The following is a 16,587-nucleotide window of genomic DNA, read 5'->3' on the forward strand; positions in this document are numbered from 1 at the left end:
TACTGTTTCTTAATCCCTAGCTGCTTAGTAATGCTTCTTATATGTACTGCTAATGCAGGTTTGGAGTTGAGCTGTAACATCAGAACATTATCATAAATAGAAAGTAGTAGTTTCAAGTGATGAGAGACATCCTTTGCTATCACTGAATAATCCCCTTTCTGGCTTATGACTGTTTTTGTATTTCATCAAAAGGGACTTGAGGTTGGCATTTTGTGAAAGACTCTTTTGTCCTGATGCGATGTAAACTGGAATTACGAAGATTAAAAATGAGACTCTGAGTCGTTTTTTGGGGATCTGGTTACCTTCTCCAGTTGATTGCTCTCCGTACTGAAGTTTTGGGCTGCACTGCTTGGATCCAGCATGCTTTGGAAACTGAAGGGAGTGTGTTTACTGCCCCAAGGCTGGAGTCTCAGGACACTTGAAAGAAGGTTTCATGTTTTAGCACTCTTCCCTGGGCTTGAATCCACTGTTCAACTGCCTCAGGCAACTGAACATCTATCTCAAGATCACACTTCAGGTTAAAAACAATTTCCCAGAATCCTAAGCAGTACCATGCCCAAAAATACTCCTAGAGATTCTATAAAGCCATTGTTGTCTTTTACTGTAACAGTATGACATACTACATTAATTATCTGTGTTAAAATAACACACCCTGGAAGTTATGCCTTCTTCAGGTGTTTTAATCCCTCTGAATTGCATCAGGAACATGGTCCTGTGTCTTTCTGGTTTGCCCCTGAGCTAGAGAGTCTTTAGCCAAATATACTGTTCTTTTCTCCTGGCTAAATCCTTCAGTAGTCCCTTAGAGTCCATTAAATGTTCTATTAGCATCTTTCCCTCTTTAACCTGAAATTTATATATTTATACCCTCTATCTTCTCTTTGCTACAAAGGCAAGATTATACTTTTAGTTAGTTTTTGTACTATTTCTATTATAATAGTCAGAGCCAAGTCATTAAATTTGCTGGTTTTCATTAATATCTTTCCAGGGAAAAATGTAATAGAGTTCTGGACAGCAAAGGTAGATAGATATTTATGGTGGTATCCAAACCTATAGCAGTTGTATCATTCCATACCATGAACCAAACAGACAAATTTTATGTACATTTCCCCAAATCATACAGAAAGTATTAGAATGTTTCCTTCTCATAGTGATGAATTACAGCACTGCTTTATTCATAACACCTTCATGTGTTGATTTAAGAAAGAATTCTGTTCAGAGATTTCTGTTTTGTCTTACAGTCTGTGTCTTCCATGTCTTCAGACCTGGGATTTGCATGCATTTAGGCCTGACCTTGCTTCCAGACGGAATTTTGCCAACTTTTACAGTAGCTCTGTAGCTTGGGGATCAGAATTCTGCACCTGGTCTTGGTATTCAGCCCCAGTGATCAGAAGATTTTTTTAATGAACAACCTCATGTAGAGCTTCTACTGATAAGCCATTGCAACTTCTTAATGTTGAGAGTTCAGAATAAATGAATGGCAAAGAAGAATTATTTTCTTTACTGGTTTTAGAATTTTTGTAGGTACCTGAAAGTATAAAATCAAGGATTTGGAATGGAATTTAGGATAGTGTTTACCTACACTAAAAACTGCCATTAAAAAATCCTGTGTGACTTCTGACAGACCAAATTGATAGCTCTCTATTCATGGCAGAAAAGACCTTGTTGCTAAACGGACTTCTGCTAGCTCAGGAAAACATAGTTTTTATAATTAGTTATTTGAAAGCTGTTAAATTATTTTTTATTATTATTTTTATCTTCTCTGACTTGTTAATCGGCTGCAGTTTGATTGGAGCCTGATGACACAGGTCACAGTCAGAGAAGACTCTGTCTGTGCTGCAGTGCTGAGAGACAGAGAATTCTAGGCCTGTGTCTTTGTTCAATAGCCTACATTTGTGTTTTCCTTTAAATAGTTATGGGATAAACACTGCTGAGGGAAAAGGGAGGAAAAAAATTCTAAAACTTGGTCAGTGAGACATTTGTGCATAATAACTGGTTATTTCTGTTGTAACAGCTGAAATCAACTAGAATACTTGTAATATCAAGGCTATGGTTTAAATTCATGTGGTCTCAAAATTGTCCTTTTGTGGAATTATCTTCTCCAGTAGCTCAGAACAGGCTGCCTACAGAATCCATTCCAAGATACATACATTGAGTAATATATTCCCTTGACAGCTGCAACATTCCTGTATAGGCATTTGTTGGCTGGCAGATGAAAGCAGGATGGAAAACTGACATGGGGAATAGTCACTGCATGTGCTCACTGGTAATTGGGCAGTTCCTAGCAAAGTGACCCTTTCCATAAGCAGTGTCTCTGATGACCTTGATTTTGGCATTGTGGCTAGCCCATCATCTCAGCAAGCTTTTCATACACACATGAGTATCATTACTCGTCCCTCTGTCTAAAAATGCTGGGAAGAACAAGGGCTTCCAGCCAGGGCTTTTGCCTGAAGTTGGCAAGAGTAGCACTGTGGTGGTTGTGGGTTCAGATCCCACTAGAACTCACTGCCATTTTACTAAAATGGTTTGCTTATCTTTTTAATGTTTAGCAGTGCAGCTTATGCTGACGTGAAATATTCTTACTTGAATCAGAAATTCCTTGATGTGTCTTGATATATGTTTTTGTTATGATTATGTGTGTGATTTGAAGAGAATCTCATAAAGTAACAGAAATTGTTTAGCCCAATAATAAAGCCATGTAACTTTTTTCTTGGAAAAAAGTTGGGTTTTTTTAAATTCCAAGTGAGAGGAGATCTAGTCAACTTTAATATTCTTACCATCTTCATTGCTGGGTGTAGACCAGTGCAGTCATCATATTTTCTTCCTCCATTTTCTATCTGTTCTTAAAAGTAGGAGGGAAAAAGGTTCAGTGAGCCAAATACAGTTTTTGTGCAGATGGCACAAATTTCTAGCACATCCTTTGCTAGGTGACATATTCTACTTTAAGTCTATGTGATGAACACTGGACAGTTCAAAACTGTTGTGTTACAGCTTCAGAAAACTTTTGCCTCAAGTGTGTTTATGGTGGTAGAAGTCATATGTGAATGTGTGTTCATAAGCTGCACTGAAATTTTAGTAAGCAAAAGCAAGTAACTTATTTGCCTAGAAACAGTTCTTTTTCACATTGATAATATTCTGTCTGCGAAGACGCGGATGTCTTGTGGGTTATTATTATGAGAAGCACAGTTCAGAGATGTGCTTTCATGGGGAGGTGGTTGCAAGTTGAGGAGGATTTTAGTTTTGCATCACACCCTCTTCATCAGATAAGATAGCAATAAAGACACATAAAAAAATGTTGCACATATGTATGTTAAAGATCATAAAGAAACCTTCATAATTTTATTATCTTATTTAAAAATAAGAAATTACCATAGAAAAAGTTCTTTTGATGCAGATGGAAAAGTGAGAATGAATCTAAACTTGCATTAACATCTGTGCTCATGTTTTGCTCATTTTTCTTTCTTAATGTCAAGGACTTAATGGGTAATTCTAAGAGTAAAAATAAACCTTCAGAAGACTTTGTTTCATAACTTATTGTAGTGTATGGTTTATGCCTTTTCTGCTAGCAAGTGGATCCTCTTTGTCAAAACTGTAAATAAGCAAGCTAAGCAAAAAGATTTAAAGCAAATATTCAGAGTTGTGTTCCCTTACAGATGTGCCAAGAGGTCCCAGTGTGAATACAAGAACTCTTGTGAAGAAGGCAGTGTTGAAATATCTTTCAAAAGAAAGTCCTTGTCCAAAATAACTTTTTTTCTCAATAGATAATGTACGTGATTGTGGAAAAGGCATAATTTATCTGTTTTGCATATGTTGAAGAAAAGCCTTAGATTCTTAACTATTTTAAATCAGTATTAACATCAGTTAGGTTGCTGTTATTCATACCACTTGGGCATAATTTTCTTCTCTGATACAGAAGTCTAAAAAGTATTTCAGTTCAGGAAACCATGCCATCATAGTTATAGGGGGAACAAACTATTTAGAATCTTACCTATGTGCTGTCTGTAATACCTCCAAAGTGCTACTTTCAGGGGTACATATTCTATTAGGCTCTAGACGTGTAGCTGAGTTGCTGATAATTTTGATCACACTTTCACGTCACAGTGTGTGGTAGCATTATTGAATAAGGGTATGGTGGGAATTATTTTTTTCCATGCAGTGGATTGGGTTATTTTATCTGGTCTGGTTTGTAATGTCAACTGTAAGGATAAAAATATGTCAACATAACTAAAGTAACATTGCATTGAAGTAGTTAGAATGAGCAGCCAGGGTCAGAGACAATATGCATGAAGCCAGTACTATGCTGCATGATGCTGTTTAGCAAGCCATTTAACAGTTGTGGAAACTGACTGCTTGTAATGAGTTTTCAGTCAGGAACAGAGTTGGACTTGAGTCGGGAACAGAGTTGGAAATGAGTTTTCAGTCCAGAACAGCTGGACTTCTACTTGTGCCTGCTCTCCTGTTGTCCTCATGGTTTATCATGGTTCACAGGTGACCTGTAGCAGGTGGTGGTCACAGAATTGCAGACAAGCACCTGTACTGTGACAGTGAATAGGTTAAAAATAAATCCTTTGGAGGAGGAAATATGATTTGTGTATTTGCAGTTTTGCCACAGTCTTCCTGTGTGTCTCAGGGAGGGGCACATAACCTTCTGATGTCTGTGTGTTTCAGCCCATGCTGTGGGAAGATGTGTTATTTCATAGATTTAGAAGTAACTTCAGACTCATTGAGTCTGTCTAAAAGTAGTCTGCTTTATTTATTTATCAAGGTATATCAAGTCTGTCTTTATGCCTTTCAGTCTGCATATGGGGCACACTAAGCCTACAGCTTTGATACAGCAAGTTATGCTGAAACGAAATCTTGTAGGGTTTCTATGAGTAGTGCCATTTACACCCAGTGTGCATATCAGAGAGAATGTGGACCTTTCCAACCTGTGCAACCTTTGTTAATAAAGATACAGTGACTGCAGTTGACCTCTTGTGAAAAGAAGATCCATTTGTGTTTTTATTCTGTAGCCTGAATAGAATATATAACAAAATGGGCACTGTTCACTCGACGTGGGAATTCTCCCTTGCTCTGACTCATGTAGAGCAGCAGGGAGGGGGAGGAAAATGGGCTCCAAAAACCTGGTATCCAGTCTTGTAATTTACAAAATCTTTTTGATCTGAACTTTGTACATTTAATATTCTGGAGGGTATTTAGGAGTTTGATAAAAGTCTGTAGTAGTGCTGGAGAAAGATAAGGCTCACTATTGTACTAAAACAGTGTTGTGGTGCCAAGACAGCCTGTTTATGCTTTTCTGTTGCAAGACTAACAGTGCCCATCAAACTTTGTATAACTTGGTATTATGTGGAGTAAAGATAAAAATACCCAATCATTCTCTAAATTGCAATACAAAATACATTAAGCTTAATACTCAACTATATTGCAAACCAGTCCATTAGTATGATATAGTGCTTCACAGTAGCTGGGAGAAATACAGCGTGGTGGAACTACCAATGTGGTGTGGGCTTTTTTGTGGAGAATAAAAAAGATCCTTACTTTTTTCCCCATTATAATCAACTGTTATTTTGGCCATATGTTTTCTGATGTGTCTTGCAGAGTTTCATGATAGGCTTTCAAAGCTGGATGAAATTTTGTGTTCCAGCATTGTGGTCAGTCAGTTTTTAGCATGCATAAAGGAACCAGTGTTCCTACGTTTTTCTTTGAGCCTGTGAAGTCAGAGTCGCAAGGAATAGAACAAAGCCTCAGAAGATATAACAGGAGCCTTTGGGAGCTAATGGGGAATTGCAAACTCTTTGTTTATTGCACCTGGCACTTTCTCAAAATCTGTTTCATAGGGGCCAGACCAATCATTTCCTCAAGCAGATAAGGAGGGTGCTTTCTCTCCCTGAGTCAAAGCTCTGTAAGCTTGTAAATAACACAGTAAAAATGTATATTTTAAGAGTACTTTCTAGAGGGATTATAGTTAATATATTGCAAACTTTTATCTCAGGAAACATGAACTTCAGGACAAGTTCAAATGGTTAATTTAAAAATAAGTATAGACTTCAAAACCACCTGCAATCACAACAGCTCTAACAACATGTATTGTCGCTGAATTGTCTGAAATGAGATTTTTAAGCATTTTAAACAGGCATTAAATTGGGGGGGGTGGGGGGGTGTCTGCCCCCATTTTCAAGAGCATTTTGGTGTTTTTGAGACCCATGGCAGGAGCTCTAGGGAACTTACCTCTGTTGGTGCTCCATGAGAGAGGAAATACAAGGAAATGTGTCCCCTGCATCTCCCAGGTTATTTCAAGGCAATGAGTCAGGACCATTTTTGACAAGTTTCTCAATATGCAGATTGTTTTTTTCTGCTGTTGATATAATTTAATGGATCTTGTTTGACAGACATAGTCACAAGTGTAAATCTGTCAGATAAGGCCCAGGAGATAACCAGACCTTCTGTTTCTTACCCATCTTTTCTTAAATCTTCATTCGTATGAATTAATCCAGAAGATGTAAATGTGGAAATAATTCTGCATAATCCTCTTCTTAAAGGCAGTCTTTCTGAGATTTGGACAATGCAGAGCAACTGTGTTAATCTTCCATCAGGCAAATGGAAGCAATTCTCTAGAATAGAATTCATTGACTGATTGTTCAAATTTAAGCTCTGTTTTCCAGTGTTTTGAATTCATGTTTCCATCATGCATTGAAATAAGATTTTTAATATGTTAGACTAAGCAATTGTTTAATCACTTTTTGTATTTTATATTGTAATTTAATGCAAAAATCAAAACACTTTGTGTCATATAGTCAAACTGTAACTAACAACAAAGCAATGGAGTTGAAATGGAGGGTTCTAACTTCACCCAAACATGTATGTGTATTTAATAAAGTGAAATGTTTTAAGTGTAGTCCCTTAAAAAAAAAATTCCCTTAAGAAAATACTGGTTTTATAAAAACATCGAAATTCTAATTATTTCTCTGTTTTCTGAGAGAATGTTTACTTTCTTGGCAGTTTTGAATTAAGCTTTCTCTGTGGGACATCTCTCTGAACACATGAATGATATAATTCTGATTTTAGTAGGAATGACTCAGATGACTTTTAATGCAAAACATAAATGACCTGAAATTTCTTGATAGGAAATCTTAACACCATGGAACAGACTTCAAAGTCTCCTGTGAGAAATATGCTAGAAGCAAAACATCTTAGAGTATACAGAAGGGGGAAAAAATTGAAGCTTTTTGTGGAAATGTACTATTTCATGTCTGTGACTGAATTTTGTTTTAATTCAATCTGAAATGAAAGCTTTATTCTTCAAGGGCAAAAATGGAATGTTTTTTGTAACTCCTTAGCTTTCAACAATAGTGTATAATATTTTGGCTCACCATTGTGTTAAATCTGTGTTTTTCTGACTGCTGTGGCATAATGATTTATTAGTGTTGACACTCAATGGTTGTTTGTCAAGAGTTCGGCTTTTGCTCCTTCTGGCAGATTACATACAAATTATGTAAATCACTGTAGTCCTGGTTTTAACCTAATTATGTTATACATGTTGAACAATGATAATTTCTGTCAGGGGAAGGCATCTGGAATTTTAGTTGTTAGTGTATAATTTCTTCTTTTGGTATTCCATGAAAGAAACACATCAAAAAGTGATAGTGTGTGTGCAGGTTTTTTTGCTACAGCTTATGCTGCTAAAATGTGTAAAAGCTGATTTCATTTTTTTTTTTTAAGGACTCTAAATCTGTTTATACAAATTAGCAGTAAGCTGTAACTTCACTTACATAATTTCACAGCGGACTAGAAAAATGTAATTTCTTTTTCTGTATATAGATGCAAACATGTCTATGCATTTTATAGAATTAGTCTGCTCAAATAAATACTGGATTAACAAAAGTGATCAGACTTCTGTGTTCACACACAGAGACAGACTGTAGCATTACAAACTGAAATGCAGCTCAAGTCAATGCAAACAAAGTTCACATACTGAAGAAATTAGCCTGAGCCATGGTCCACACAGTGCACAGCCCAAGGAGACCCCTCCTAGTCTAGCCCCAGCTGCCTTCCTTGCCAGCTGTGCTTAGCAAAGCAGAAGGACCAAACTACCCCAGATGGGTCAGGGCTGAGGGGTGGTGGCAGGCCAGGACTGGGAGTTGGCTTTTATCATATCTGAGGTTTGAAGGAAGACATCTGATTTCTGGCCTGTGAGCTCTTAATTTGTACACATGCATGCACACTTGAGGTTTGTTTAAAAATTAGCCTTCATATCACCTAGGTCCCATTTGACTTCATTTGTTTGTCAACAGGAGCTGAGAAATCCAGCTGCATTAATCTTTGTGGTTCTCGCTAGGCTCTGCTTATTAACTGGAAAATTTTACACTGATTTTCATGTAACATCTTGTAATGATCTAATAGAAGATAGGCAGTGTGACATGGTTCATTTGGGCTGCATGTCCTTGGGTTGTATTGCTCACACCTTATTAGTCTTCAGCAAATGTTCCACTTTCCTTTAGTTTTGGCAAGCTGCTTGGAACACCATTTCCTTCTTTTCATTCTGGTGGAGTCCAATTGTTCTTTGCTTATACTACATTAGCCTTTCCCAGAATTTAGCCTGGAGTTCTTATACACTGGGGAGTTTCCAGTGTGTTTAGATTATAAAATGATTTCCTAACATGACTGTGACAGATCCACGCTTTCAGATAACACTGTCAAACTAGATTTCAGTGCCATTTTTCTGTGTTCCTTTGTGGTATTTTGCTCTAAAGAAATTATGTGAAAAATAATTTTGTCTCTTGGAAGTGATATTTTTCAAATCATCTGCCCAAGTAGTTAAGATTGTCCTAAAGTTTTTTTCTTGTTCTATTTTTCTTTAGGTGTGTGTAAATCAATTGGCGTAAGCAATTTTCTTATCAGCCATCTTGAGCAACTAAAGGAGGACTGTGTGATTACTCCACATGTTAATCAGGTGAGTGGATACATGTATTTAAAGTATCTGGGTTTGATTTTTTACTTTGGTTTTTTTTTTGTTAGTAACCTCCTCCCCACTCCTATCGATGAAAGGCTACACTCAAACTATTGCCTTAGTCATGCAATTTCTTTTTTCATTTCTATTTGCGTATTGAAAACCATTCAGGAAGATGACCTGAAGGGTAGGGAAGTCCTTCCTCATATTTCCCCCACCTTGTTTCTCGCAGGCTACTTGTTTGTGTCTGGGTACACAGACACAAACAAATGGTCCCTGTGACAGTTTTTTGATGATAAAACAGTTTAGAAATAAAATTCAAGAATCACAGAACATTTAGCATCTTCAGAGTGAGCCAGTTTTTGGAAAGCCTGTGTTTGAATACTTTTGTACTTCCTGTAAGCAACACTGAAAGCGTCAGTTAATTACATTGCCATGTAAGGGTGCCCTTCCCCTGCTCCCCCCTCATTTCCTAGTTCACATAAATTCAGTGAGCTCCTGCTTTAGGCAGGTGCTGTGACAACCCTGGCAGAATTTTTTTTGCTGCCCTAGGCAGATCTAGGATGGCCACCTACGTACCGGCAGGCTGCCAGGACGAACGACAAATGTTCCCTTGTTGCAGGTCTCTGCCTACAGCTGTGCTGGAAGTTCATGCTCCCATTCCTTCCACCTCCTGCCAGATAGTGTATGTGTGCTGACATGGATGTGGGAACTGGAATGGATGGAGTGCAGGCACGTGTTTTTCCCCTTGTACAGGTGGTCAGGATTTCTGGCAGCTGTTTATGGTTTAATATCATTAACAGCCATAAAAGTGTTGCTTAGATTGTGATTGTCAGAACCAAACAACTCTGATTTTGGCTGTCCACTATGCTGAGGGTTACAAAAGGGAAATTAATTAATGATAAATAAACATAAACCCATATAAAATATTTAAATCCAGTTATTCAAAATAAACCATTAAAATATATGCTAAGATGGGCAGGTTGATGATTGTTTACCATGGTTCAAGAAATGGACACCTACAAAGACTTACTACAGTTTGGCATGAATTGTTACTGCCTGTTAAATAATAGTAGGTTTTCAATTTTCTACTAAATCACTGCAAGGAAAAAATAGTTACCAGTCTTGCTTTTTCAGTGGTGTTCATGGAGACGAGCTGTTTCTTGGTGCTATTTGACAAAACTCTTTTTCTGAAGCTAAAAAGAGGAGACAAAAAGTTGAGGTGGTGGTGATACTGAGGGATGGGAGAGGGCCCCTGCTACCCTGCTAGTCATTTCTTTGAGAGGCTACACAGCAGTTCTGAATTGAAAGCAAAAACCAACAATTAGTTACCCATACCATTGCCAAGTGCTCCATCTAAAACAGTTTTGTTACAGCATTAATTCATACATTTTTAGAGTTAAAGGAATTTTATAAACCATGCTTTAGCTTATCCTCAAAAATGTATGTATTCTGTTTCTTGCTTAGTGTTGGAGAGTTACTGAGCCTGATGGTAAGATTATTTAAGTACCATCAAATAAATAATGAATTTCTAAATTCAAATTGGGAATGCTGCACTGAGTTCTTATTTCGCTGTCCACAACTTATAATAGTTTTTTCACTATATTTATGCATAAAATAGTATACTGTTTCAATGGACCTATGAAATATAAAACATTTGCAAATAGTCATTAGATAAATAGTGTCGCTATAGGACACGAGAATGCACAACGCGAGCTACTTGCCACTTTGCAAGGTAAAAGAGAGAGTTTATTTTCTGACTCCAACTTTTATACTTTTCCAAAGGTGACAGTGGATTGGAGAGTGAATGGGCCACCTCTCCAAAGACATTGGACAAACCACTAGTATATCAAGTTTCTCCACCCCCATGAAGGAATGCAAAACAATATGTTATTTACAGAAACTGTGTGGGAAAGTTTTCCAATAGAATGTAAACTCAGAAGGCTTTAGAAAAACTTAAGAATCAGGGTGACAACAAAGTCTAAATATTGAAGAAACAAGTGGAGGAAAAATACTTCCCTTTTAGAGTTCTTACAATTACAACAGTCCACTTATGATGTTAAAATTGAAAGTTTGTTTTTTTTTTTCTGTGAAGGGGAAGGGGAGAAAGTAGGAAGGCAGGAGAAATAGGCAATACTTCTGTTTTACAAACCAAGTTTTAAGTACTCCCTTTCTTCTCAGTTCCTGGGAAAAAAATAGTATTGTCACGTTCTTTTAAAGAAGCGGGCAAGACCTGTCTTTTCAAGAATATGGTATTGCTAAGTTATTTATTAACAAGCAAGCACCATTTAAAATTTCAATATACTATTAAAAGTACTGGTAAAAACTTTTAAATTATGATACTTTATTCTAGCATCATGTAGAGTGAAACTTACATCCTAGAAGTTCCAATTTTGTGTGCCAGAATTTTGTAATTGACTTGGCAGTAGGAAGTTTGGATTTACATTCAAAGAAATCTTTGAAGTCTCTCTGAAGGCTCATTGCCCTGTCACTTGTTACAGGAAAAAAATATATTTTATAAGTACTTAATAAATATGTATGTTTCATTTACTAAAGTGATGAACTGAACCCAAATAGAAGCTGTTCCTCTATGAATTCCAGGTAGGAACGTTCATCAATATTTTTCCAGTCCTGGAGAAGTGAATTACTGTGTAATGACCTCAGGGAGATTTGCTACATTGTTGATATTGCCATTAATATTGAGCTCTGTTGTGTAAATTTGTACAAGGTAGAAATGCATATGAGACATCAGAAAACAACCCCTTTGTACATAAAGTCAGCTAAACTGTTCTTCTATATAGAAAATACTCATAGGTTTGTATTTCAGTTTCACAAAGAGAAAAAATTGTAAGACAACATTCCCATTGAGAAAATTACTGAATTGCAGATGTGCAGAAACTTTATCATGTGAAAAGGACCACAGCAGGGTAGAAAGAGTAAGGCCCCTGTGCATCATCATCTGAGGTATGACTTTCTAGGGCCATGTGTCAGGGTTCTTGTTAGGCTCAGCTTTTCCCCATTTGCTATGACTTGTACAAAACAGTGATTTAGTTGGAGGTTCCCTGTGGCTGGGCATGTCGCAGCTGTGAAGTTCTGTGATGTGAGCTGCAAACTGTTCTATTAAACAGATGCCAATTTTTACATGCCAGTCAATCAGGGCAGAGTGCCAGAAATAATCAAGATCTTCCTCTGCCATCACGTGACAGACAGCCCTTGCCTGAAAAAAGTCTGGTGACAAAAATAGCAAGGGTGGGGCAAGACAGGAAGCAAGAATTGTTATTTTGAGGGGAAGCATATGTTGACCACTCACCTTACGCCTCTTGTAGCTCAGGATCCTAGTGCCTAGCATTCAGATGCTGCTAGAACCTTCCAGAACGTTCTAATTAAAAAAAAAAATTGTTTATTTTATTTGATGCATTTGATTATTTTAGTAATATATTTAAGAAGAAAAATACTTGCTTCTGTCAACACAAAACTGCATGTGTCAAAATGTCAAAAATTCAATTCCTTAAAATTGGGAGTCTCTGGATTCAGTGAAAGGCATAAAGTATGATTTTTTCAGATGGGAAGTAGTTGTTGCTATGTATTCTGCTTGTGAAGCAGGCGGGTGATATCTCAGCATACTGCTCTTGATTTGAACATTTCTGGTGTAAACTGAAACTGTGCTGCCTGGAGTCTTACTAGACCAGCAGGTAAATTCTACTTGCAGTTTAATTAGTAATAAATGTTGAATAAATCACATAGAGTTACTGCCAATGTTTCAGCATTTGGTCCTAAATACATCATTCATTTTTTATTTCATATTTTCTGAGCTACATTATTTGCTATACTTAATGTAAAGAACTGCTAAAATTGCTTATTATTATATTATCAATCCAGTAATACACCTGGTTTGCTCTTTCACTTTTCCCCTCGTAGTTTTGCATAGATACAATGAGAATATTTTGTATCCAGCTCAGGTGCAAACAAGTGAATAACTGTATGACCTAAGCACTGCTCTTACACATACAAACATGAAATACAAAGGGTACTCAAAGGTCAAGAAACATCAAAGGTTGAAGACATGGATGTCTGCTGCTTGAACCTTGTTCCCGAGTCCACCTAGTAATTTAGATCATAGCAGCTTTAGGCTGACTCAGCCCAGCCTTCCAGGGGCACAGTTTTTTCTTAGCTCATATTGAATGACTGCCAGCCTATTGTTCCTGACTATTGTTGTTTGAAAAGACAACATGTACTAAAGATGAGAAACAGGAAATGTTCATTTGTCCTCTTTGTGGCAGAAGAAATTTTCCAGATTCCACGTATTGAGGTGATTGCTCAGAAGAGTATTTTTCTTCAAAATGCGTAAGAGTTCAATCCCTGGAACAATGCTGATGACCAGTCAAAAAATGCATCACATGATTTTGTATTTTGTTAAAGAAAACACTACCCACTTTCATCTAAATGCAGAGTAATGTACGCTTCTTAAAATGAATAGACTGTGAAATACTTATTTAAATAACTTATTAAGGAACATCACAGAGTTTCTTTTCTTGTTTTAGCTACATGCCAGAATATGTCTCTCCTCTGAGATTATTACTGTCCATTAACTTGTTTTCCCTTTTGCTCCCAACAGCAATGCCTTTGTAGCTTGTTACTTTTCCTCTTTTAACTGGCTCTTGGCTTCTCTGCACAAGCTGATGGTGACACCACACACAGAATGCAGGATTTGCAAATCCATGCCAACAGGATTTGCTTCCAAGGTCAGGACCTCGCCCTAAGCAAATTGTTCTGGTTGGTCACTTGCAAACCCAGCCCCTGCTCAGCATCCTCCCCTTGACTGGGCAATTCAAAGATCATTAGAAAGAATCATTAGTAAAGAAGCAGGAAAGGACATAGATTTAGGGAAGAGAAAGTAGTCTCAGAGTATCAATAAAAATGACCTGATGCTGACTTCCACCGTGCATTTGTATATATTTCTTAAAAACAGAGCAATAGTGAAAGTCCAGCTGCAGGTCAGACAGACAGCTGCACCTTGTTTCTGAGGGAAACATAAAATACAGTTAACTTTTTGTGCCAATTACTGGTAAAATATGTGATTAATACCCTTCTTGTATCTTCTAAAACTAATACCTTTCATCTACTCCCCAGAAGCAATGACATCACTCATGTTCTCTCTTTAAAACAGGAGAGAAGTAATTTTAATTTTCATTGATATTTTCTACAAAATTTATTTTCAGGGTTTTTACCTGAAGTTTATTTCTGTTTATCTAAGGTTGAATACCATCCTTTTCAAAGACCTCAGGAGCTGGTTGATTATTGTAGGAGCAGAGATATTGTTTTTGAAGGCTACTGTCCTTTAGCCAAAGGCGAAGCGCTCACTCATCCTGCTGTTATTCAGCTGGCAAAGAAGTACAGCAGAACTCCAGCACAGATTTGCATACGCTGGAGCATACAGGTAATGGAGGGTGGTAATAAAAATGTGTCTCCTTTCTCAGGAAAAAAATGCAAATAGTTTGGGGTTTGTGCATCAAACCAGAATTTGTACAGAAGGTGTTTCTGCTTTCAGTATGTTGATATTGTGTGAACTGGTGGCTGTACTGGAAATTTAGAATATAGTACACAAATCATGCCAGTATTTAAAGCATTAATTATTATAAATAATCTGGTTGTAGATAATAAGAAACACCACTAAGAAGTGTTTCCAAAGTAAATGTTACAAGCAGTATCCCTCATCATTCCATTTCTATATAATATATAGAATATAAAGTACCAAGCAGTGAAATAATGTATTAAGTTGATATAAACTATGTAGTGTGTTGGAAATCAACACAGTGTATAGAACTGCAGTTGCAAATAGCATGGAAAAATATCAGTGTCCCCCAGAAAATGAAATTAGAACCTCAGAAGATGTGAGGAATCTATTGTAATGGCTTGAAGATGTATAATTTTCTTAAAATCTGCAAATTTTATTGATGAGAAGCATAATTCTTTTCAGAATGGGATTGTCACTATTCCAAAGTCAACAAAGGCAGAACGGATAGAGGAAAACTGCAAGGTAAGATTTGGTTAAGCACTTAAGCCTGGCTAACATCCAAGTAAGAGTTGTTAATATTTTGGGTTGCCTTCCCATTTTCCTTCCCAGTTTTGTACTGGGGTAACTCAGTCAAAATTGGCAAATGATGGTACCATGAAATGACCACAATGTAGGAAAAAAACTATAACTCACAAATATCAGAAAATACCTGGAGAGAATTCCTGTGTATAAAGAAAAATCCATAGAAGACCATTTATAGTTGATTTTTGTAATTAGTAGTTCTAGTTATTACCTGTCTGGTTATAGAACATCCTAATTTGGCTATGGTTACATTCTTTTTGTGATAGTCACATAGGTCAAATGGAAGGAGTTTGGATGCTATATATAACAGTTTATGAAAGCTTTAAAACTCACTTGGGGATAGCTCCAACACTAAGACCTTCCAACGAAATCATAGTCCTGTCCTCACTCTTCCCCTATCTTCTTCTTCTACTCAATGTTCAGAAAAGCATGAAGGGGCTGGAGAAAGAAAAGTGGAAATGAATGAGAATTGGCAGTGTGATTCCCCCCCTGCACCTTTTTTGAATTTTCTTTTCATACCAAATAGTTTTCATTCATCACTTGCTTTGTGTCTCTATTTCTCTAATCTGCAAGAGTTCTTTCTTTAGGGTAGGTGAAACCACAATTTATTTCCAAAAATATCAAAGGGGTATGAACTACTGTGGCAAATCTAGAAGAAACTTTGCAAGAAGACATCAATCTTCCATCTGCTATTTTTATCCTTCTCTGTGTGTGTGAAGGTGTGAATCCGTATACATGTAATGAGAATTTCTGCTGGTGGCCTGTTTGTACAGCTCCTGCCTTGACTGTTAATTCTGACATTCACACGGCCTTCTGTGGTACAAGCACAGCTGCTTGTGGGAACCAGATCAGAGAACAAAACCAGTTTGAAAAGCCTTCCTTGTACTTTAATTTTCTCCAATAGTATTTGAAATCTAGATTAATTTCCTTTTTTACAGAGTTTACTCTATGGCACTACCAATTCATTTCACACAACTCAGGGAATGTGTTACAATCCAAACTGTAAACATTTAAGATGGAGAGAGGAGAGAACTGGCACAGTCATTGGGTGTTGTTTATCACACCTCCCTTCTTTTTCTTTCCCTCATGTTTCTGTGTTGGCCTAAGTCTCTACCACTTCTGGTCACATTGGTCCTCATTAAACCCTCAGTATATAATACACAGGGTTTCTAGTTCTGGGACTGCTCTCTGGTTTAAGCTTAAAAGCCTTGAAAGAGCACTGAGATTTGATTACAAGGATCATTCCAGAAAACTGTTGCTGGATAATGCAGGATGGGAGGAGCTCATTTGGCTACAGTTCAGGCTCCACACAATCTTTTTACTGAGCACAGAGGAGCTCTGACAAAGAGAACAGAAGCAACTTCCTGATGATAATGTCTCAATAGGACACCTGCTAAGAAAGCATTGGCACCATCATTCACATAGCAGGTATGGCCACAGGAGAAGGCAGTGGCTGTAAGAACCCGTGTTTGAAGACAGGTAATTGCTTTCAAGTTTGAGTTAGTACTGAAGCACTGTAGCACTTTTTCTGTATTTAGCTGATTTG

General features: G+C 37.2%; 1 protein-coding gene across 2 annotated transcripts in view; it reads left to right on the forward strand.

Annotated features, from left to right (window-relative positions):
* The window catches only part of LOC100218707 (uncharacterized oxidoreductase ZK1290.5), a 45,235-nt gene that overhangs the window by 22,919 nt on the left and 5,729 nt on the right, over positions 1-16,587 (forward strand). For both annotated transcript variants that reach the window (XM_002187742.7, XM_030278669.4), the window contains 3 exons: positions 8,856-8,947; positions 14,199-14,381; positions 14,922-14,981. In XM_002187742.7, coding sequence (XP_002187778.6) covers positions 8,856-8,947; positions 14,199-14,381; positions 14,922-14,981 — 335 coding nt within the window. The remainder of the gene's footprint in view (positions 1-8,855; positions 8,948-14,198; positions 14,382-14,921; positions 14,982-16,587) is intronic.

This window comes from Taeniopygia guttata, chromosome 8 (assembly GCF_048771995.1).
Source record: "Taeniopygia guttata chromosome 8, bTaeGut7.mat, whole genome shotgun sequence".
Lineage (NCBI taxonomy): Eukaryota > Metazoa > Chordata > Aves > Passeriformes > Estrildidae > Taeniopygia > Taeniopygia guttata.